General features: G+C 35.4%; 1 protein-coding gene across 1 annotated transcript; it reads right to left on the reverse strand.

The window, feature by feature from the left end:
- Window positions 1-3,333: 3,333 nt before the first annotated feature.
- RpL35 (Ribosomal protein L35) lies at window positions 3,334-20,421 on the reverse strand. The gene is made up of 3 exons (XM_090415536.1): window positions 20,326-20,421; window positions 9,922-10,058; window positions 3,334-3,597 (listed from the first exon to the last, which is right to left on the reverse strand). Exons 1-3 carry the CDS (start codon window positions 20,326-20,328, stop codon window positions 3,366-3,368), a joined length of 372 nt encoding a protein of 123 aa, XP_090271662.1. The 5' UTR covers window positions 20,329-20,421; the 3' UTR covers window positions 3,334-3,365.
- Window positions 20,422-26,279: the final 5,858 nt, after the last annotated feature.

The raw sequence follows: 26,279 nt of genomic DNA on the forward strand, positions 1-26,279 counted from the left end.
TATGTTTTATGCGTTTTTCACATTTTTTACAGGTTATTTCTTTTCCACTAACATTTTATCCACTTTCCTCACTCTTCGTAGTTAAAATACATCACGCTTCTTAAAAGTCCTCTAAAGCCATTTTTCTTTTATAAAGAGTAGGTGGGACTCCTTTACCCATTACTTTTGAAAATGAAAGGGGAGGATCAGCAAGTATCCACCCTAAGCCATTGTCTGTTTTACTCATACACATACCGGCCATTGAATTAGAAACTTTATGCAGATATAGTTTAGTGAAATATTTAGTCATATATGCTCTACTCAACTCTTTAAGAATGCTGTTGGTCAGTAATCGTCCAGTGTTGATCACAAGGAAAAAAAATAAGGATCTTTCGATAAAGGGCTTATTTTGGGTGCCCGTCTGGCTGGAACCGCAATTTTAAAAACAGCAGAGCTGACTCGTTTCTCATAAGCTGAGATATCCGGGTGTTTAATCAGTGGAGAAACAACCCAGTTTGCTTGTCTAAGAGGCGTAAGTGTTCCTAAGTCTGCCTGGAAGAGATCGCTGTCGTCTGACTTGTACGGATAAGCAAAACTTCCTGTTATATAGCAATTGGCTTAAACATTTCATGAAAGCCGTTTCTGACCCATATCTCACCAAACTATGCGCAGGGAATTGAAGAGGATTGGTATTTGCAGTTGCATGCCTATATATGGAATCCATTGATTTCTGCGAAGAATCGGAAAGTTCGTCTAATGATCTCAAGAAGACCGCGAATGGACACTGGAAAAACGTCCGACGAGTCACTGTACAGTTCTATACCGTGATCTAACTTGCTTTGTAAATGATTCTTTAGTTATCATGGTGTGGGGCATGTTCTGTTGTTACAGAACGGGTCCCCTGATATTGAGTGAAAGTCGGGTGTCCAAGGAATATCTACATTATAGTTCAAGTCAGTCCTGTAATGTTCTTTTTATCCAGTAGGTCAACGCTTCCCGAACTGTGGGCCTTGGGGGACTTTACTTTTGTTGAGGGAGGGGGGGGGCATGGAATAATGAAAACAAATTTAAAATGTTTAGACTAAGTAGATTTTTTTATCTTAAAAGAAACGTTTCATGTACTTGTACTGCAAATGTACAATAACAATATATCTATCTATAAAAATATAAGATAATGTGCCATGTCAAATGTGTAAGATGCTAAAAATGTAATATTTGCTGTTTTTGTATTGAATATAAATACAATATTATATTATAATATATGTCTGCATTACGAAATTTTTTTTTTCGATTGGGGACGTGAAATATTTTAATTTTTCCAAAGGGGGCCTTGACATCCATAAGTTTAGGAAGCACTGCAGTAGGTGATGGTAGTTTCATGGACAAAAATGCTATCTATCGTGCAACAATTGTTCAGTGAGCATAATTGGACTATTTTTCTACCTGAAATCTACCGTTTTTTTTTTAAAATCTTTAGGTCAACTACCCCTCTCTAATATAGTTTCCCAACCTTCTAGTTATCCTTAAAATTTTAGTACAACTGGTATACTCCATTCCAGAAAGGGAAATTTGGGAGGTTATATTTCATTCAAAACATGAATATTTATTTTTAACATTTGAATTCCAATCATATGAAACGATTTTTTAATTACATACATTAGTTATACGAATCGAATATATCAGAAACATTACGAAATTTAACCTCTCAACAATTTAATGAAAGTGTTTCTCTTTCTAAGTCATCGGTGAAATTCGGTTCAGTAAAAAATGATTTATCGGAGAGCTCAGACTGGATCGTTCGAACTACTGGAAATTACACGTTTTATGGAAGCAGTCTAAATACGATCTTGGCCTACACCCAATCCTAAGTCATTCAATACATGCAAAGATTTTGTTTAAAAATTCGACCTTTCAGTTATTGAAAAATTAACTATAAAATATTGACAGTTAATTAAATTATCACACCAAAAATGGGTGGTGTGCAGCTAGGAATTTGCCAAGGGTGCTGGTAACTCAGATATTATATGATGCCTCCAGGGAGTCCCAAGACTCATCGAGGGAGGACACCCACTTTACAACTCTACAGCTCAATCCACCAACTTACGGCAACTATAACGCCATCTACCGCCCACCCCATGCAAATGGTAATGCTTATACCCACTGAACACCCTTTGTGTACCCTTGAAGTGCATGCACTACACTTTAGGAAATAATGTTCTAATGAATCAAAAAATTCAACTCCTTCCCTATTACAATCTTGTATGGCACCACAGGTACCTTTAATTTCTCATTTTGAAATTTGCCCATACTATTCTACTTTTATAAAGCAGTCTGCCATGCATCACTTCCCTGCATATATATCTTATAGAAATAATCAATCCTAGTAACAACAATTATTTCAACACAGCATTTCTGCAATTCTGCCTCTTTTCCACTGATGTTTATGAAATTGTGTTTCTTTTCAATTTTGGTTTATTGCATAGCTGATATTTTCAATGTTTTTCCTGATTCTCTAAGTATGGAGGCAGTTGTTTAACCACATATTTCACCATCTTGTATCATCTTTAAGTCTGCAATTTAAGACACTTTAAAATACAATTTGGTTAAGTCCAAAATTTATCCGACCCAATTCTCATTTGTTAACTATCAACATGGATACCAAAAGAGAAATGGGTCGGACATTAGATCAGAAGAGCTAATCTCTTCTCCTCGTTCCTTGCTAGCTATGTGGCAGTCTTCAGCTTATCCAGCTGCCCATTTATGTATGATTTTTTTAAGAAGTTTTTTTTACAAGTTAGACAGAAAAACAATTTAGTAAATTTTCACTTAACACTTTGTGGACATCCTTGATACAAACTAGTATAAAAGATAGACAAGCCTAATACTCAAGGAAATGGGATAGGAATTATTCTCTATGTAAATTGCTTTTTCTTTTCTATCACACACCAGAGGCTCTAAAGGTTTATAGTGAATAAATTGTGAGGGATATGGAAATTCTTCCTTCAATAATTTATGTCAGAATAATGAAGCTATGTGCCTAAAAGGTTAACCTGAAGTACATCAGATACTGTAAGTGGAGAGTAGGTACGTGATCCACTAACTAACAAAGCTGGCAACAACTAAATTACAAGACAAAATTCTTAACACAAGGGCAATTATTTTTGTTTTAGGTCTACACATTTAAATTTATAAATATTGGGCAAACTTTAAATATTCTATCTCAAAATTAAACTATGCTGCATGTAATGTCAAATTTCCTAATACATATCCTCAAGGGGTGTAGAGGCTACTATGACAGTGGACTACCAATCCAATAATATAATACTGAACCTTTGTATTATGAAGAAAAAAAAGTTTATATCATGAAATTTTATTTCAAATATACATTAGGCTTTAACAGCATATTTTCGCATTGGCCATGAAGTCATCTTTCTAAGTAATTTTCTGGTTTTCAAGGAAGCTTCATGTTTAGTAAGAGCTCTCCTCATTGCTCGAGTCTTCTTAGGACGAAGGTCTTTTGGTTTATATTTCTTATTCTTATACAGCTTTCTGAGGTTCTCTTTCTGATTCTGGTGGATTACTGTCAGCACTCTAGCAATGGACTTCCTCACAACATGACTAAAAGGGAAAAGTTATTAGTGTTAGCTCAAATCAGAAGTAAAACAAAATGACTCATTAGTACTAATGATTTATGCTAGCAGACTTCAAACTACAAGCTGAAAATCACTTGGATCGAATTATAAACAAAGAGAAAATAAAATCAAAATGACTATATTTTAATGCACTTTTACATATTTAAAGTATAATTGATGACCATTTAAGATATTTCCTACCCACAAAAGGTTATAAACCTGTAATATGTTTGTACCACAGCAGGCCATGGTTTTTTTTAAAATTTACTTGTCTGTTTTTATTTAATTTTTACACACCCCAGAAACCTTACTATAGAGACCAGACATGGAACTTTTTGGATCATTTCAGGCCTCCAATAAGGGATGTATCATACTTGGCAATGAAATTCATTTACCATCTAGACAACCACAAACATTCATGACTAAATCCAGTCTGTTGGATGGAGAGCAAGTACATTAATCACTTGGTTTTTATACCACTACATAAGAAGGGAGATATGAAGGATTGCAATAACTATAGAATTATTAGTTTAATATCTCACTCAAGCAAGATTTTATTGAAGATCATGCTAAATAAGACCGAGGCAGATATGCCTGAGGAACAAACAGGTTTTACGAAAGGTAAGAGAGATCAGATTCTTTGTCATAGGCAGATCATAGAAAAATAAAGTATTTAGACTCCCTCTGGTAATGTTTCTTAAAGCTACTATAAAACTTTTGACTGCTCAGCATGTAAAACTGTGGCAAGTAGCCAACTTGTACAGAGCAAGAAGACATGGTAAGAACAGGTGTTGGATTAAGGATTAACTGACTGGCTTCAGGTTGGAAAGGGAGTTAGTCAAGGACGTTTACTTTCTTCTCACTTGTTTAGTATATATGCTGAGGATATCATGCATGAAGTACTGAATAAGCTCAAGACAAGAATTAGGATAGGTGGTAGATTGATTAGTAATCTCAGGAATGCTAATGATACAGCACTCCTTTGTAATGACAAGGAAGTATGACATTCTTGATAAAGTTAATAAGATCAATAATAACAGGACTTCAGATTAAGGTTCTCAAAAGATACAAACAGGGAAGCTCTTTAGAAGCAAGTGTACCTTAAAGGAGAAAGAATTGAGGAAGTCAGCAAGTGTGAGTACCTGGGATCCATTATTAATAGGAAGAATTGTTGTTCAGAAGTCAGAGACTTGTCTAAAATCTGGAAGGAGGGATCTATCTCCATGGGAATGAAGTTGAGGATTTTGGATGCAGCTGTTTATCCAACAGTAACTTATGGATGTGAGACTTGGAAACTTAAAGAAGTCAGATAAGAAAAGTCAGACACATACAATATTTAAACATATTGTATGTATACAATAGGTTTAAATCTACTGTAGAAGGGTTTCAAAATAAAAACAGTTTAGATTTCAAACTAGCATTATCAGAGCACACCCAAAAAACGTATCACAGTATACTATAGCCACGAAACAATTCAAAATTATAATGGACAAAAGTTATGACTCTTTCTCATTTACCTTACTGATGGCTTTTGTTTATAATAATATTAAATTAATGATGACGATTTTGGATATAGTCGCAGTCAGCATGAATAAACCAGCAATCATCGTATGGCCCTCCGGTCTGACAGCTGTAAGGATGGAGGGTCTTACAATGATTTCAGGTTTATTCACAAGCTGACTGCAACTATATCCAAGATTATCATTAATTTAATGTTATCATAGGGTGAATGAGAAAGTAGGGAAAATATCAGTAGGGTGAATGAGAAAGAAAGTTTCATAACTTTGCAATCACATTTAGACAAGCAGCTGTCTAACAAAATTTGAGAACCATGATCTTTGTCTTGCTAGGATTGATCTTTAGTTCTAACAAAAAGTTGTTAGAACTAAAGCTGATAGGATATGTTACACTATCATAATGAATAATATACACACACACACACACACACACACACACACACACACACACACACAAAAAAGTAATCTTCTAAATGATCTTGCCTCCCTCTCCAAACAAATTTCTGTATATAGAACACAACACTCACTCAAACATAGCTGTGTACTAAGTAAATATTGTGCTTGCTATTGGGCCCCATAGCCCAGACACACTAAATTCAGTTTTTGGTGAACTTATCCACAGTAAAATACACCAAAAAAAAAAAAAAAAAAAAATTAAATAAAATCAACTGTTCTTTCACAGACACATCAGTATATCTTCAAATGATGATAGAGATGTCAGTCACCACAATATCTTCAAAAAGACATGGAGACAAGGTTACCTGTTCTTCCAATGACAGCTACTACCACAGAATTGAACTACCTTAGCTGCACATTTTCAGCCCATGGCTACAATCCGTATAAAATATTACATGCCTTCTCAGACAAACAAGACCAAAAGTACTGCTATTTCCAAGCCACATATCAAACTACTGACTCTCATCCATTTAACAAAGGACAAACTTCATCTACTGCATCAAGAAGTATAAACAAAGTCCTCTACATTCTTTATATACTTCAAGTTGTTCTGCGTTTACCAAATTCTGATATCAGGATGCAGCGCTGTGGTAATATGAAAACTTATTTTCTATCAATAAGGTTTAGCATAAGAAAATTCCTGGGTGGGAGGTATTATAATACTCGTGATGAGATTTTGCAAAACTATTCTTTCCCCAAACTAATGGATTAAGAGTCCCAATTTTGGAATATAATTTCTGACTACAATTTTTTCTCATTTCTTCTAGATATGCATTTCAGAAAACTTTCCTGATAAGAACAGCCACCCAAATGAAATTCCAGTATACCCCAGCCTTTGTTTCATTTCCCTAGTGAGCTCAGAATTATTTCAAAGAACAGCTGCTAAAATATAGGCTGAAATAATGTGGGGTGTAACTTCCTAATTGCAACATCAAGCAGCACAGGTTTTCTTATAAAATATTAGTGTTGTGCAGTGCATGTTTATCGTCAAATATAAATTGTAACATTAACCTTCCCACTGGCCATGTATCTTTACATTCACCTAAACAGACAATTTCCTGATATGCACCCTCAGTAACCTGGGTGTTCAGGTTACTATGACAGCACAAGATTAAGTTTATATTAATATTAATCTCCTATCAACAATTTCCCTACAATTTAATTGTAAAAGTTGCTCAACTTTAATTCTCTTTAAAACACACATGAAGCATATAATAAAATTGAAGTATCATCAGTCCTCACCAGGAGGTGCAATTAATCTGCTTTTGTAGCTGCATCTCAGAGCAGATGCAACTGAAAGCATGAAATGCATAGCTCTTACAGTATGCAAGGTAATAATCTAATATCTTTACTTAAAATTAGTTTAAACCTGTAGTTTATTGTTAATAGTAGGAGAAAAAGCAAGAAACTTCCATATTGTAATACACATTTTTACCTTATGAAAAAAAACATCAGGGAAAAAAAAAGGCACTGACGGGTATGAGAAATTCTTGTAATCACTTACTACATTTGCATCTGATGGAAAAAGCAATGTCATAAACTTGTTTTGTGACATTTTGTCCAATTAAGCTCAGCTGATAAGCGATTCTTTGAGAATCGCAAAATGCACTGCCCGAGTTTTAAAAGTTCAGTTTATTCTAAATTTTTTGCTATTGTCTATTCTTCCAGGCCAGCAAAAGAAAGAAAAAAGTCTGCGACATGGTTGCCAACCTCATTCTAGGAGGTTGGCAACCATTTTTAAAGGTAAAAATCAAGTCACAGAATGAATGCTTATTTCTGCACTTACATGGTTTTTTGCTATAGAAAATAAAATCCACACTTTTATTTTTAATTAAAAGAGAAGTCTTATAACTCTAGGTGGATTGATACGGTACAAAGTGCCTTGGGCGATAGAAATATAAGATCTGATAATGTCGGAGTCTTGACAAGTAGCAGACTGATTTGGAGGAAAATTGTGGATAGGAAGTTGATAATGATGTAATTTTTTTTCATGTAGTACTGTCATATCCTGTACACCCCTTGAGGATACATGGCAGGAATTTGATGATGATGTCTTATAACTCAAGGAACAATACAAGCTTTTGATTGCAGAACAGGTATGAAAAGACTCTTACATTTATTGGTAAGATTGTTTCAAAAAATTATGTAATCTATTTTTGTATATGTGAAATTCATTTTTATATCTTTTGTGAACAGAACAAAACAGAAATGTGAAGCAAAACATTAAAATATTGAAAGCATTTGCAATAGAAAATTTCACATAAAACTGTTCACTTTAAGCCAAATTGTCTTAACCACACTACTGGCCAGGACGTATATATACGTCCAGGTTACCATGGATGCGAAGTGCATATTAAAATTGTAATACCATTGATATTACATTGAAATATATGATGGATACGAAGCGTATCAGGATGCTTATTTGATCCATAATGGCCAGTAAGGTGGTTAAAGGTTGCAAACTGTTAAGGGAAAGATTAATGAAGTAGGATAATTACAAGATGAAAGAAAGCCACCCTTTTTATTTTTGTTAATCCATAAGGTGATTCATGTATTTAATCCATTTTAGCAGGTTAATAAATATAACTATTATAAAGACTCAATTGTATGAGTTAAAAATACAATTTTTTTAAAATCTGATGAAGAGCATTACTAGTTATGTTTTTACATTACATATTTAAAATGCAATAGTTAAGATGTATATAGTTCAGAAATTAAATATATTGAAACTTGATTTTGTTTATGATATGGAACCCTCATTGTTTTTCACACTTTTTAAGGGCAATATACAGGGTATCCCAAAATTCACACAAGATTTAAATTTAGCGCCATTTGTGCGGCAAAGTATTGCCAACGAGAAAAAAAGACAGTGTGACAGCTGACAGTTCAGGGTTATTAAAAATGGAGCGCTACACGAAAGAACAACGCATTTTCATTGTTGAGCAATATTTTAAAAATAATGAAGGTTTTGGCAGCTACGGTTCGCAATTTTCGTACAAAATATGGGCGGAATAGTGATTTAACTTCATCAACTGTGAAAAGATTAGTTAAAAAATTCAAGGAAACTGGATCAATTAGTGATCTTATACACTCTGCCCGTCCTTCAACAAGTCGTTCAACAGAAAACATCGGAGCAGTTCGTGAGAGTGTTGCTGAGAGTGCAGGAACATCGATTCGGCACCGGGGTCTTGAATTGGGCATTTCGAGAAGCTCTCTACAGCGTATTCTCACGAAAGATTTGCATCTTTATGCTTACAAAGTTCAATTGACTCAAGAACTGAAGCCTATTGACCACACACACAGCAAAGAGAGTTCGTTGAATGGATTATGGAAAAACAACAAGTGGATGCTTATTTTTCGAACAAAATCATCTTCAGCGATGAGGCTCATTTTCATCTTGATGGCTTTGTTAATTGACTTTGTTAATTGATTAATTTTCTAAACCCCAAATTGTCGCATTTGGGGTTCAGAAAATCCATGAGTGATTGTTGAGAAACAAATGCATCCACAACGTGTCACTGTTTGGTGCGGATTTTGGGCTGGAGGCATCATCGGTCCATTCTTCTTCGAAAATGCGGCTGGTAAGGCAATAACAGTTAATGGTGCTCGCTATCGCGACATGATAATCCAGTTTTTTGTGCCTAAATTGCAAGATATGGATGTGGACGACATGTGGTTTCAACAAGACGGTGCCACATGCCATACAGCCCGAGAAACAATTCAAGCACTGCATGAGTCATTTCCTGGTCGTGTAATTTCCCGTTTTGGTGATCAGAATTGGCCGCCCAGATCATGTGACTTAACGCCGTTGGACTTTTTTCTTTGGGGTTTTTCGAAGTCTAAGGTTTATGCCAACAAGCCCACGACCACCCATGCCTTGAAGGAGGAAATTGAGCGCTGTATCAACGAAATTAAGCCACATTTATGCAAAACGGTCATGGAAAATTTCGACAAAAGAGTGCTTATGTGCCAGCAAAGCCATGGAGGCCATTTACCCGATATGCTATTCCATGCATAACCCTATACTGTATACTTTATGAATCAATAAGAAATTACAATTTTTAATTAAAAACCTGTGTTTTCTATCAAAATTACTTCTTGCATGAATTTTGGGACACCCTGTATAAACTTGGTTATCAAGCCATCCTAACATTATGTATCTTTTGCTAATTAACTGTCATATGAATTTTTTAATTACACATCTTTGAATATGTAATGGATTATTAATACTTAATTTTTCAGTAAAGCAGTTTTCCCTTATTAAAATGTCATTTTAATATTATTCCTAATAAAATAAGAACTGGTAAATTTCTTTCAGACTAAGAAAATGAACTTACATTTTCGATAATTTAGAAGCTGCTCCTCCTGTTACCTTAGCAACCCTAAGATTTGCCAATTCCTGTTTGAGTTCTTCCAACTGTTTCATCACCTCATCTTTCTTTTTCCCTCTTAGCTCACGAGCCTTCACTTTTGCCTATGATTACAATGCAAAATTAATGATTTGCCAAAAATAAAATAAATCTAAAAAATTAATATAAAATAAGCTTCATGCTGCATATAACACTATAATGGCAGCTCAAGAAGGATAAAAAAAAAATTTTGAGCAAACTTTTGGTCCAAAAAGAACTGCATACCACTACAAAAGTATGCTGACACCAATATTATATCAGCAAACCTCTGTTCTTACTATTTTTAAATTTTATTTTTATTCTTACTTTTCACATTTTTCTGAAAATGCTGATTTCACATCAAAACTGTTCTTCCAAACCAATATTCCTTTTTTGTGTTAGGCTCAATGGACTGTCACCAAGTAACTTAGTGCTTCTTAAGAAACCTGCTAAATCACATTAAGGTGCTTTATGATAGGGCAGTTAATCATACCTGAATTCTGTGTTGTCTGCAAATTGCATTTGTTCCGGCTGGTTTGCCTGTTTTGCAAAAACTTTCACCTTCATATGAAACTGGCTAACTCACTTTCACTCAAAGAGTTCTGATAGTTTTTTTTTTTGCATCCTAGAAAAGATTCAAACAGATCTTTCCAACTGAATGGCAACAATACTGACTGAGCTACAAAGACTTGCAAAGCTATTTTGGGAACTTTAAATATGAATCAATTTAAATATTTAAATCAATTAAAAAATCCAAGATTATTAACTAGGCATTCTCAGTGATTTTGAACACTTTCGTGAGCATGAGATAACAGCCATGAAAATAGAACAGATTTATTGACAATCTTGATTTTTTTCAAGATTGTCAATAAATGACTTTTTTCAAGATTGTCAACTCATGCCTAGTCTATTCATTTATATACAAATTCAGAATTATTGGTGTCTAAACTTAAACCAGATTGTGCACATCATCAGTTCCATGCTTATTCACACATGTTGGAGGTATTAACAGCACTAGGAAAGGATTAAAAACTAATGCTTCCAATATTTTGCTTTGGTCACTGAGACACCCTCAGGGAGTACAAATAAAACTTGTAAAACACACACAGAAAACACAATACTTAATTATACTCATAAGGATAATATTCACTGTTATTATTGTGCTTTCTTTGTGTGCGTGTTACAAGTGTTATTGTACTCCCTGAAGATGTCTGAGATAAAATATTGGAAGCATTAAAATTAGTTTTTAATAATTTCTTAGTGCTTTAATACTCCGTTAAACCTTCAACATGATGTCCTTCCAGCACTTATTATTATCACGTGACATCTCCAGGGAGTTCAAAGACTCATCGAGGGAGGGCACCTACTCTACAGCTCTCTGTCTCCGCCACTCAGCTCAACTACAGCAAACCATAACTACATCAGCGGCATCTATTGCTGACCACCACAGCTGGTATTTTCACAGTCACAAACATCCAGGTCCCTGGCAGGATTCGAACCGCAGCCTTTTGATTGGAGAGCAGATACACTAATCATTCAGCCAACCAGGCCAGCACGAACATAAGTTCCCTATTATTGGATGAGTATTAGGGCCACACTAAAAATCTGGTGTCATCCTCATATTTACAATATTCAATTCTGAATTGGCATGACCTTTCACTGTAAAATACAACTCACCCCAATATTATAAAGTGTGTCCAATATTGTGACATTGGATACCCACAGTGTATATATATCTTATTATCACTATCTACTCATAATTCAGCTCATTTTCACCTGAAAAAGAAGATTATTTCTCTAACATCTTTTTCAGGTGAAACTTAGCCTCAGAAATGGATAATGATACCTATGTTTGGAAATGCAAACACTTCCAGTCCAAAAAAAAAAAAGCCTGGAGACAATGGAGAAGTTAATTTCAAACAGTATCCAATATGAATCAAAAAGTGATGGCAGTGCGCAAAATGTACACCAGATAGGATTTCAAGACCTCGAGCATCTAGCTCCAGGAAGGTCAAAAAGGTGCTGCAACAATTCCTATGATCACTAAGGAAATCTGTCCAACAAGCTACTTGTGAAACAAGAAATGTAAAATCAAGTGGTCGTTTCATTTGAAAGTGTGTGCAAACTTCAAAAGTTACATCCCAAGATTAGTGCATACCATGAAAATTCAACCCTACAATTAGGGTTGAATTTTGTGAGCAGTTTTTGCCAAAATTAATAGGATCCATGGTTAGTCAACATGATAATTTGGAGTGCATGCATATTATTCAAGTTGATCATGAACAAAGTTTGTAGGCTCTCTTGGTAAGAGTTTTAATAATGCCATATTGTTGAGAGGGGTGGTGGTGGGAGAGTTTGTGAATGTATCTGCCTGTGTGTGGGGGGGTTTTCTGTATTCAGTGAAGGCAAGTGTATCATTAGGCAGGCGTGTAACTAAGGTGTCTAGGAAGGGTAAACAATTGTTCTTTTCCTTTTCCATAGTAAACTGGATTCTTGGATGTAGGCTATCAATGAACTATAAAAAACTTTAAAGCCTTCATAGAAAATTTAACCTTGAATAACGCAGACATATTGGTAAGCTTTGATATCTCCTCTTTGTTTACCAATATTTCCTTAACTGACACCTTATCTCTCTAAGAAAATGTTTTCCATCTGACATCTTAGATCTCTTTTCCTTTGCCATTAACTCTGGGTATTTTTCTTGGAAGAACAAAATCTACAAGCAGATAGAGGGAACCACCATGGGTTCCCCTTCTCACCCCCTCTTGCCACTTTCTATATGGAAGATTTCAAAAAACGAGCCATAGACTCAGCCCCACTCAAACCTTCTATCTGGCTAAGATATGTAGATGATGTGTTCTCTATTTGGCCTCATGGCCCAGACACGTTAGACTCCTTCCTCAGTCATCTCAATAGCCTACATCCAAGAATCCAGTTTACTATGGAAAAGGAAAAGAACAATTGTTTACCCTTCCTAGACACCTTAGTTACACTCCTGCCTAATGATACACTTGCCTTCACTGTATACAGAAAACCCACACACACAGGCAGATACAGTCACAAACTCTCCCACCCCTCTCAACAATATGGCATTATTAAAACTCTTACCAAGAGAGCCCACAATCATTGTTCCAGTGGAACCGCCCTCACTACTGAGCTTAACCACATACACAGCACTTTCCTCTCCAATGGCTACAGCGATCACAGTATCAAAAAAATAATCAGTTCCTTCCCCATTCCCCGTCCTTCTCGTCAACAAGATTTTAAAAATGCCATCGCCATACCCTACATCCGTTGCACATCCGAAAAAATAGCCAAGATTCTAAAAAAGTACAACTTACACACAGCATATAAGCCCCGCCGCAAACTTGCTACCCTTATCCGTTCTACGAAAGATCAGCTCCCTCCTCTCTCTCTGCCTGGAGCTTACAAAGTACCCTGTTCCTGTAAGCTGGTGTACTTTGGACAAACAGGCAGATCAGCATCCATCCACCTGGAGGAACACAAGTCTTACATCTGTAAACACAACTATGGTCATTCAGGCTTGGCTGACCATGTCTTGGACACCACCCACAGGGTATCATGGAAGAAAACCACCATGCTCCACCACAGCAAATTCAAGAAAGAGAGACTATTCTTAAAAGCAGCAGCAGCTCTCAGAAATCAACCAAATCTTAATAAATACGGTTGCATTAAGCTTCCGAAGATTTGGGAAACACTCATCACCACAGGTCCCACCTTACATTCCAGGCTACCTACAACCTTCCTTAGAGGGCGGTCCACCTAGATAGGACTTTAGTGTCACCCACATGGTTGGGCTTAGTATTATATGATATTTGTGTTAATGTTACATTAGTTGTTTTTGTAATCCCCGTAGATGTCCTAGTGACTAGGACGAAATATAGGAAGTATTAAATTCTGTTTTAATCCTTTCTGAGTGTTGTAAAAAATCCATTAAGCCTCCAACATGATGTCCTCACAGCACTTAAGCCCCTACACACGTATTCAAGTTGAATGGCATAGTTGACTGTATGCACTGGTCAACAGACTAATTTACTAGGTCTTAGAGTGGTGTAGTATCATTTAATGGTCCATTCATACCCTAAAGGGCATAAATGGACCATTCTTTTTTAATCCAATAGTTACTGGTCCCCTGTACCTTAACATCCTTCAAGATCAACTGTGCTACAAATCCTTCAGCTACCTGAGGATGAGATGGAAGAATTTTTATTTTCAGCACACCTCTCCACTTTCATTATGAAACTTTACCAAACAGATGGAATGAGCAAATACCATGAAACCCACAACGCTTATACAGCTATGGCAAGAAATTTAAGAATTGTTGTGTAATTACAAGAAAGAAAGAGAGAGAGAGAGACGGTTTCCTACTAATGCCTTGATGAAAATGGAGGACATTTTGAAATTTGAAATAATGCACCATTTAAACATAAAACATGCAATGCTTTTATATCTGATATTTCTTGTAACATTTATTGTTAATTATAAAAGTAACAAATTAAATTAATGAAAATAAACATCGCAGTTCAATATTAAAAACCAAAATGTGTAAGCAATTTTTGGGACACCTGCATTTCTGTAACAAAACAATGTCACAAAACTTTACCATAATTTTAATATTTTAATGTCATTAATAGGAAGGCTATGTTATGTGGAGATACTGAACTGATATTTGTATTTAATAGCTTTTGAAATGATGATGATTCTGTATTCTGCTTTTTGACTATATTAAATATAAAATATATATACAGGGTGTTCGGGATAAATTTGACATATTTATAATTAATTATATTTTTCCGTAAGTTACATGTATTAACACACACTTCTCTTCATTTAAAAGTTTGGACCCTTCTTCATTCATATACAAGATGTCAGAAAGGATGGATAGCTGGAACCCACCTGAATCATGGAAGAGAATAACTTGTATCATGATGATTCGTGCCCGCCATCAAAATAAGGATATTACGACTGCTGCCCAATGCTCCCTGAATACAGTAAAAACAATCAGGCATGAACTAGAGACTTGCAATGGTGACTACGAGGATGTAGCAAGAAGAAAGATCCCTAGCAGACGATCTGATTGCGTTCGTACAGCAGAATTCCTCGCAAATCTGCAGGAACAGGTGTTGAAGAACCCTGGCATTGGAATTCGGGCTTTGTTCGTGGAGTTGCTAACTGTAGTCAAGCCCTGGATAACAAGGGTAGCCAATGGTAGGCCGTATGTATGGCAGCAGGATTCGGCCCCTTGCCACACCTCTGGGAAAAGTCAAAAATGGTTGTCTGAAAATTTCTACGACTTCACCAGTCCAAATGTTTGGCCTCCAAACTCCCCAGACCTTAACCCCATGGATTATTTTGTATGGGGCGCAGTTGAAAAAGACACCAATCGCACTTCCAGTAATACAAAAGCCCAGTTAATGGATAAAATTAAAACAGTTTTTGCGGCCCTTCCCAGGGAGACTGTAGCATCAGCTTGTTCGAGGTTCCGAAGCAGAATTGAAGCTGTGATCGATGCTAATGGTGGTTATTTTGAGTAAATCTTGTTGATAGTATTGTAATTAACTCTGCCTGTAATGTTTTTTTGTCAATTCATTAAATTTAATAGATACAAAGAAGATTTTCTTTTTCCTTACGAAACTGTCAAATTTATCCCGAACACCCTGTATATATGCAAAATGCAAACAGAACATAATTTTTCTCCTCTGTCTTGTAATCATATCTAGTTTCAAATATAATTACCTTTGAAAGAGATTAGTAGATGAATAGCATGTTACATCATTCTGTAATCAATGGACTGTAAAATAACCCTATTTTGCTGGCCTTTGTCACATGGAATAATTAAGTTATAACATAATAAATATTTCATCACGTTACTATGTAGGATATATATACACAGTATGACAAGAAAAAATAACTGAACACCCCCTTCAGTACACACATTATGAAATGCCATTCAACTGTATGCACATTAATAGAAGAGCATGCATGTGGAGTATACCATTACATTTAGTTGTAGCAATGGTGATGACGTTGGAAGAAAAGATGTTTATTGTTGAGCATTATCTTCGTTTATAAGGAGATGACAGAGCAAATGGTCCAAGATATACCGATATACCATCTCACTGTGTCCCACCTTTAAACCTTGATGAACTAAGGGATAAAATTACATATGTCCAAAACCTTGTTCTGTTATAGAGAATCTTCGTATGCACTACAAAACCTGTCTTGAAAGACAAGGTACCCATTTCAAGCACATAATCTACTGTCGTTAGTTTTATTCAACTGATAGTTGTCGATGTACATATCATATGTGAACATATATTTCTTTGTTAATAAACACATTTACTCCATAACATACATCATTGTAGTTATCAGTACCTGGTCGGCCCAGTGGTTAGAGTATCCACTCTCCAGCCAAAAGGTTGTGGGCTCGAATCCTGCTGTGGGCATGGATATTTGTAATTGTGAAAATACTAGTAGTGGTAGATAATGTTGGTGTAGTTGCGGTTCATTGTAGTTGGTGAATTGAGTGCTGTAGAGTAGGTGCCTTCCCTCGAGGAGTCTTTGGACTCCCTAGAGGTGTTACATAATAATAATAATACTGTATTTATATAAAATTGTTAGTCCATCCATAGTACTAATGTACTAAATTTTACAACCATTTTATGGAGACACAAAAATATGTAGAGAGCTTCCAGAAACTCATTAGGACATAGAAAAAATACAAGCATTCGACCAATTCTTTTTATATCATGCATTTAGCATGCAACGTTAAACACTTTCCTACAAGTATTTTCATGGCACTATTCTAATAAACTGGCTTCTTTTATTACTCCAATTTCCATTAAGCCTGTAAGTGTTGCTAGTCAACGTCCATTCAAACTGCTGCTGAACAAACTCATCTGCTTTCATTCTGTCTACTTGTCTTGTAGAACAGCCTTCCTTATGTAGCAAGGAACATTATTTCAGAGAAAAGAATAATACCTGTTCAGGAGAAATGGCATCCATTATGCTCTCCATTTCTGCTAACTGATCCCCTTAATCTTTTGTTTCATCTCAGTTCTGTGGAATAGCCTTTCCCATAAAGTTGTACTTCACAAAGACTACAACTTCCAGTTCATTAAATAAACATATATATATATATATATATATATATATATATAACTCACAAATCAAGTTTCCCAAGGGCTATGACCTCTAGCTGTTCAAATAAATAAAAAATAAAATAAATATCAACAGGTACATTTTCGCTTAAGAGAAAACATACCTGTTGATATTTTTGCCCATACGTGGCACACTATGCTATATGTTTTGCAATCTCTTCATGCAGATGATGCACATATCTACTCAAAGTAATCTCTCAATTATCCACTGCTCTTGGATATCAGCTTGCTAGTTGGTTAATTCAATGTATGGTAACATAAATGGGTCAGCATGCCATCCAGGAGTCAGATGGTATGTTAATCCATTACAGGATTAGTTAACTGGGGTTGATTATTTGGCAGATCTTTTTTTTTTTAATGCTGTTCCCATCCACGAAAGGTTATTAGCAAATCTACAACATTTGTACTGTGGGTGGGCTAAGAATTTTTTTTTCTCCTCATTTTTATTAATTTATATATATATTGCACTTTCTTATTTTACAGTCTGGAACGGATCAAACATGGAACTTTTTCAAGCCCTTCAAGTGGGGCAGTGGTCTCACTAGGCAATGAAAATGAAATTCGTCTCCCAACTAAAGACAATCACAAACATCCATGTCCATGATGGTATTTGCTGTTGGTTGAAGAGGAGTTGGCCTGGCCTGGATGGCCAAGTAACCACTTGGCCAACCAGGCCAGCAGACTGTTCAAAAAATTATATATATATAAATCAATTTAACAGCTATTAATGAAGTATAAAACAATGGCATCATCCCAGTATTTGGATTATGACTGCTACTTGAAATGTATTCCATTTTATGAGCCTACACATTTTAGAAATAGTATAGAAATAAAAATGGAATTTTATTTCTCTCCTCTGTCTTGCAACCACATCTAGTTTATAGAGATATGACTGCCTTTGGAAGAGATTAGCTATGAAATAATATCTTTAACAATTTTCTAAAAATATATATATATAACTGACTCAACTCTGGATCTATAATAATTATTAGAAGTTTTAGATGAAGTCAAATTTAACGCAGGATGTTTCTTTCATCAGCAAGAAACATATCACACCAAATCTTATACCCATTTTTCATCCCACTTACATCGCTCTCCATGCAAAAAATTTACTCCTCACTTCACAGAATAATTTCAAGGGATATTTAGGAATTTACAAAATATTTATAATTAGTTGAAAAATTGTGACATCACCAAACAATACTGAACAGGTGTCTCCTCAAAACTGTTTTAATGAGAGGGCCAGATATATTTGATCCTGGCATGTTGTTTTTCATTTATTGCTTTTGCTTCATTTTTTTAAAGCATCAGAAATAAATTTGCACTGGTCAACACAAACGGCAGTTTAAAAGTCTGAAGAATAAGCTAATCCTGCAGTATTATTTATATTAAAATATTATGGGCAGAGGATATTGACTGCAGTTCAAGCATGTCTTGCTGATATAATGTTGATGGGACTAGGGATGACAGTGGATAGAAAATCAAGGTTAAGACAATTAAAAAAAAAAAAAATTGGATATTGAAAAACAAGACAGCTATTATTCGTCATTATAAGACTTTCATGTGATTATATCTACTGCCTCAGATTTGATTATCTGTTTCACAGGGATGAAGTAGAAAGGATTCAGAGGCAGATAATACAGATCATGACAATTTTGTGGAATGTTCCCTACAAGAATAATTTAGGTTACAAAAGAAAAATGACTGATGGTAAAAACATAGGGTGTGATAGAAACTTAAGCTATTAAGGGGTATTTTCCATAAAATCTTATGTGTTTGTTGTTGTTATTGTATTTGTTGATATTCTACTTGAAGAGCTGGAGGCTATAGTCTTTGAATACTTCATAGGGGGATACTGTTCCACAGAACTGAGGTAGGTTGAATAAATGACTCGGAATAAAAGATTCGATGAGGCTGCAATTCAACTGTAAAAAATGTTGGGCAGTTGTTACTCATGTTCCTGTAGGTTTCATCGGTCACTTTTCTTTCACAGAAATGGGAAGTATAGAGGATACTAGTTATTATTATAAGGGCACCTCCATGTAGTCCAAAGACTGATCACAGGAGACCCAATCTATCATACCTCTCCTTGAACCCATAGTTCTGCTGAACAGTGACTGAAATATCTGCAGACAATGTAGAAACTATGAGAGAGCAAATGAAGAGTGTGAGAGATGTGCCATCAACTGAATTGCTCTGGTCTGGACTGCAAAGATTTTTTTTTAATTAATCTGTAATTTCATGTGTTCCAATAAAGGAACCATTTTTATTGATTGTTGAAAGTTTTATCATTTGGATACAAAGTAAATTATATTTGCAAAAATTGTATTCTTGTTTAATCCCTTATCCAAGTGGAAGCAAACAAACATACCAACTATACAACTACATGCATGTGGAAAATGTATGACTTAAAACTTTGTTTGCTTCCACTAGGATAAGGGATTAAACAAGAATATAATTTACTTTGTATCCAAATGATAAAACTTTCTACATCCAATAAAATAGTTCCTTTATTGGACATTAGAAATCCTAATTAGTTATTAACAGTGAATTCATCATATAAATGGATATTTTGTCATTGACAATTCTTTCCAAGCCATATTTCATTCCGTTATTATTACCGACACTAGTGATACAGCAGCAATTTCCTTTATGTAATGGAGATAAGCAGGGCAATTTTTAGGTTATATTTTGAATTTCTGTAAAAATTAAGTTCAACAATTTCAGTATGGCTATCATTGCGATTTAACAGCGCATTTTAATACCATTAAGTGAATGGTCAAATCTATAGAAAGATTTAAAATTAATTTTGAGAGGCTGCATCCATTTTTTTAGTGTTATCAGGGGAAAGTTTTGTATTATTACAAAACTTCCATCGCGAATCAGAGGTAGTTTTGTTTTCCAAGATCATGCATACTTCACCTTCTATAACAATAAAATTCACAGATTCCAAGACATGTTCTGTATAAACAAAAATTATCATTCATTACATTTTCTCTTTTAATGTTAATAACAAGATTTCATGTAAACATCGATAATAACCTAACGGCTACAAAATCTCTTAAACTACAATAACCATGAAGTACAATGATAAAAATAAAACGGTTCAAACAATCACTTCTATTCATTATTTATTCAAATTATTGAGGATTATAAAGATTTCAATACATACCATATTGCTTCCGCACACTATACGCTACGCAAAATCTCCAGGATTACAATAGCGCCACCTCACAAACGAGACAAATCATTCGTACAATATTTATATATTGTAGTAGTAAACAGAGCAATATATAGCCAACAAGAAAGAGATAATGAGAATCAGATTAGTTTTTGTTTATGTATTTTTCAATTTATACTGTATTAGTAAAGAGTTCGTGTTTTATTTATTTATTTTTGTATTTTTATGATGATCTCAAACACGAATGAGTTGAGAAAACTTTCACCAGTAGCATGAAAGGGCCCAAGATAAAGAAGATAGACGTCAAAGCATTAAATTTAAAACCAACCAAGGAGAGAGAACAAAGCGGAAAAATGTTTGTTCTCGCAGTTTCGAGATGTCAATATATGACAACTAGTTATATATTTGACTTAACAGCCATATGAGAGAGAGAGAGAGAGAGAGAGAGAGAGAGAGGCTATTTTCTCTTGGAGAATGATGAACGAATGGAAGGGGTTTTAGAATTAATTCTGAGAGCATTTTCTGTCGATGATTCAAGGAGAGGTAGGATAGATAATTGTGCAGATGGTTTGGATCTCCCACGATGAACTCTGGATCCCCGTTGTAATTCCATGGAGTCCGAAGACTCCATGGAAGTGCCTGTGCAATAACAGTAATCTTTATTCCACGAATTAATAGAAGGAATTTTTTGAATGCATTCCTGTGTTTCCGCGAATAATATATTAGAATTAATTTTTGGTTATTTATTATACTGTATAATAAAAAAGAGCACAGCTAAAATATTGAATCTTTTCCTGTGGTAAACTATCCATGTGACATATACCAAAAGATACCAACAGAAGTTAACATTCCTTTTTGCAATACTAATGTATTTTTTTTTTAATTAAAATTACATTTCACGTCCGTAGACCTCTCCCAATATGGACTGGGTCACCATGGGAGTTGGTGACCAAAACTTCCCACAATGGGAGAGGCCTTCACCCTGCATTGGGTAGAAAAATAGGCAGTTCATCATCGTCATCAGACCTGTATGTAAAACTTGGTGAGGTACTCACGCACCTCACTGAGTTTTGGGAGTGAAGGTTTCTGCTAGAGTAATGGGTAGGGTCGCAGCTACCCTTTCCACACAGATTTAGTAGGACAAACATAAACATCCATGCCCATTGCGGGATTCGGACCTGCAGCCTCTTGGCCGGAGAGCAAATACGCTGACCACTCGGCCAACCAGGCGGGACTACTGTAGTTAAGTACAAAAATTACCATTGAATTTGATTTCAATATTAGAACAAAATATGTTTTGACATCATCAATGTTGATGATGATCTAAGTCAGATCATCAGACATTTTCATCATATCTCTAATTCATGATGAAGATGAGATCAAAATATATTTGGTTAAATCAAAATATATTATTTCTGATTGGAGTTTCATAAAAACACGTAAGTGGAAAACCAAGATTATTCGTTAATGGAGCTGCAACTGCATTCAAACAGAATGCCAACAGACCTTGTTGTAACCCAATCCCTATCTTCTTAAAAATAGTCATACAGGTGTGCCTGTATGTAAATGGCATACCTCTATGATTATTTTTAAGAACAGGGGTATATATGATCCTCTGGAAAATGTATGGTTTGGAATGAAAAGCAAATACGTGGGCGAAGAGATATACGGGAATAAAACCCAAGCCGCACTTTCTACTTGGCACCATCAGGAAAACGCTTGTGAGATTACAGGCTGACGTGTCTGGTGACGGATGTCAAGACCAGTCACCATATATGTGATGTGGATTTTTGCTGAGTAAGAAAGGAATAAGTGATACAGAAAAATTATAGGGTGTAAAGGCCACTCCTTTACTCAAAGAGAAGTTATAAAGCTTGTTGATGAAAGCATTTGAAAAATCCCATAATCTAAAGAAGGAAGCAATAGCTTCTCAAAACATCAACACTGGAACAATTCAATCATAAGATTCACTTATAATGTTCATATCTTCTTGAATTGTGAAAAACCTCATGAGTTTTGCACTCTAGAGTGAACAAACCTTGATGTAATGTACGTCCAAGAACACAGGTGGAAAACGGATTTTGAATGAAATGAAGTCGCATCAAACTGCGAAAGATGGACTTTCATCTATACATCAGCAGACAATTCTGGTAATGGAGAAATGAAACTCCTTGTCAACAAAAAAGAGCTATACTGCATCTCATCTATCTTAAAATTTTTAAATCACCGGAAAAGCCACAATTACCTGTACCTAAGCAACCATTGAACATCAAATTAAAACTTCGAGAATGTTTTCTATAATCAACTCTCAGACTTCCCCTACACTGTCCATGAACTACAGCACCTCATCACATGTGGAGATTTTCATGCGCAAATGATGCAGGATCATATCTTTCAGAAATTATTGCACAAAAAATATATATCATCACAAACTGGTCATATATTAAAATATTACTTTCCATTGATTAACAATGGAAAGTGGATAAGATCAGTTCCGGATTGCACAGATTACAATAGCGTAGAACTAAGTTTCGATCATACAATAGTAGCATACATGTAAGAATTCGTCTCTGCTCTTAAACCTAAAACAAGTATAGTGTATATTGCAAGTCTAGGTGACCCGTAAAGTAGTACAAGTCTAGGCAACTCGTGGTAGAAATAGAATAAGTTGTGATCACTATTCTTAATATTTACCGTTATTGCAAAGCCCATCTCCTTCAGGAGATGTATGATGCTATGCATTAAAAGCAAGGGGTCACTACACAGACCGGTTTCAACCTTTATTGAGGTCTCATCAGTGGGAGCCAGGCTTAGAAATACCAAGGTTAAGTAATACAGAGCTTATAAGTATTTTACCAAAACAAGTTACCATAAGGTGCTTTGACTTATTAAATAAAAATCTCAGGATGAGAGATAGATGTAGAAAGTTTTTTTTACCTTGGGTATAATATATGTTAAAGATACCAAGCTATTTTAAACCTGGTTTTACTCCATTTCCCAAATAAGCAAACAGACAAATAAGTCAAGTTTGCGCCTGCATATATTCATATATTGCAAGTCTAGGTCACCCGTAAAGTAGTACAAGTCTAGGCAACTCGGGGTAAAAATGGAATAAGCTCTGATCACTATTCTTAATATTTACCCTTATTGCAAAGCCCATCTCCTTCAGGAGATGTATGATGCTATGCATTAAAAGCAAGGGGCCGCTACCCAGACCAGTTTCGACCTTTATTGAGGTCTCATCAAGGTTAAGTAATATATATATATATATATATATATATATATATATATATGTGTGTGTGTGTGTACACACACATCAGTGAAATGACCTAACTCTTTCTGCCTTACATACCAAGTATAAAGAACCACTGCAAAACACACAAACACACTACTGACAGATTAGCACTAAAGAATTGATAAAGAAGGGCAATGGCATCAAGGATCAATACAAGAATCAGTGGACGACAATCTACATACTGAACTAAATGATAATGAACATATGATAATGAACTTTCATAGTGAACACTTTATGAAGACACAACACACTTGTTAGAATAATCACTTTACTTATCATTAGGCAAGTAACATTTAGAATAAATAGTTAGAATAATTAAAAAGTTATAATGAAGTAATTATTCTAACAAGTGTGTTGTGTCTATATATATTCTTCACTATGAATGCTAACCACCGTGTAACCTTAAAAGAAAGAAGTATATATGACCATTCGAAACCACAAGGGTCATATCCAGGCTATCTGTCAGAAATATAACTACGTGCTCATATGTCAACATACCCATAAAACCAAAGAAATGTACCAGGAAGCTAATTCCTTATGTATCAAATAAAGAAAAGACTAACAATAGAGGCTACGGCAAGATATATGAACAAAAATTGACTCTAAGTTTGGAAAGATTACTTCAAAAAACTATTGAATAATTCATCAGTGAACTTCATTAGAGATGATTTAGTACAATTAATAATCTCCAAACAATTTCCTTTATGCGCAACGATTATACAACGCAAGAATTTGAAACTGCGCTTTTAAGTATGTTTCACGGCTTACATATGTAACAAAAATTGTATGTAACTTATTCAAAATTTCCAATATAATTAATTCAACGTTAAGCGGGCATCTTCCGGGAGATTGACTGTTAGCTACATTCAAAACATGAATCAAAATTCGTGTGTATATTATCTCGTGTGCCTGTCGCAGCTGAAGTACATTGCATGGAAAGAAGTCAAGAGACACCATAGTGCAAGGAACAACCATGGGGCCCACCTTACTAAGATATAGGATCTCTTTTCGTAGAGATGGATCCAGCAATCCTACGGGGCACACATTACACAAGCGTACGATAGCGATCAGTGGGAAAATTTTACCATTATTTCTGTAGGCATGTAATGAAGTTCTAGACTGTTGTGGGGCGAACGACCCTTAACCTGACCAGACGCTCAAGTTCATCCCACAGCTGTTGAATAAGGTTTAGATCAAGGATCTGTGGAGGCTAGTCATGTGTGGTGACTTTCATCACCAATAACCACGAAGATACAGCAGTAGAAATGCTACAAAGTAGGAAGCATTGCATTTTCCAGAATGTTCACATACCTCTCGGAGTTCTATGTTTTGTGACACCACAAACAGAAGTCCGAGGCCAAACCAGTAAAAAAAAGGATCATACCATCACACTACTACTGCCGAATTTCATAGTTGGAGTTAGACAATCTGGTGAGAGACGTTAACGGTGCGTCCGCTACACCCGCACCCGTCCATCTGCTCGATAGTTGGTGTAGCGTGATTCGGCGCTTCATTACACACCTTTCCAAACTTTTACATGTCCCTGTATCCAATCTCTGCACTACTGAACACGACGCTAGATGTTAGTTCATGTAATGCGGGGCTTGTATATTGGGGTACTACCTTGAAAACCCATATTCTGTACCTTGGTTATGAATTTTTTGGACAGATTCGTGTTCCAGTCAATACGCGGAACACCGTATTCAACATGTCGGCTGACAAATGTCTGTTTTTACATATTATCCTACGTAACACCCTACGATCAGGTTCGGTGAATGAGTTGGTCGACCACTGTGGGTAGCACTTGCAATTGTCTTCCTTTGCTTCCATCTCAGTATGGTATCATTGATTGCTGATATAGGATGGCTAAATTTGTCAACAATTTTTCCAACAGTTAGGACTGCAACGTGGTATCCTATCACAATGCCTCTTTTAAACTCCGTCAATTCCATGTAAGAGTAAAAAGAAACTCATCATCGGCCTATTTAAATAAAAGAGGAAAGAGCTCCCCTAGAAAGTAAAGGGTGAAAGGAGATGTGGGTAGAGGAAAGGTAAGGGAGAATAAGGAATTAAGAAGTGAAGGGATGGATACAGAGTTGGTAGGGAGGAATAGGAAAAGGCCTCAGCTAATAATTCTTATGTTTCTACCTTTGTGCTCTCAGATGTTCAACTCCCTCACTGACAGTCTCATAAATCTGCTGGATGATCACGACTACGACAACTCGGAACGGGTTGGTAATCAATCCGTTCCGAGTGGAACGCATAGAGTTGGTCTTCGCATCAGGGCTGCCACTCACATTTTTCTAAATTCCCCAGATTAGGGAAAAATTACCCAGGTAGTAATAACTAGGGCTCGGATTTTTAGGGCGTAAAAAAGTGCGAAATATGCGTCCAAGTATACACTGAAAACATTTAAAACATTCGAAGTATGGTCTTAAATATGCAAAAAACTCAAACTATGCACTTAAATATGCCTTTATTAATTTATAATTCTGCATGGTTTAATTAAAACATTACACATAAATTAAAAACATAATATAAAATACAAAATTTGACATTTAAATAGTTACCTACTAACTATTTAAATAGTTATGTTACAGTTGTGGATGTCCTCCCGCGATGATATTATTATTCCTTGGAGGTATCAGGA

This window comes from Typopeltis vanoorti, chromosome 3, assembly GCF_054136105.1.
Source record: "Typopeltis vanoorti isolate ZY-2024b chromosome 3, IOZ_Tvanoo_1.0, whole genome shotgun sequence".
In the NCBI taxonomy this organism is placed as follows: Eukaryota; Metazoa; Arthropoda; class Arachnida; order Uropygi; family Thelyphonidae; genus Typopeltis; species Typopeltis vanoorti.

Excerpts from the sequence above, each read along its gene's own strand:
- RpL35 (XM_090415536.1), bottom strand. Across the intron at positions 3,598-9,921 it reads GCTTCTAAATTATCGAAAAT|TCATGTTGTGAGGAAGTCCA; the intron begins GTAAGTTCATTT and ends TTTCCCTTTTAG.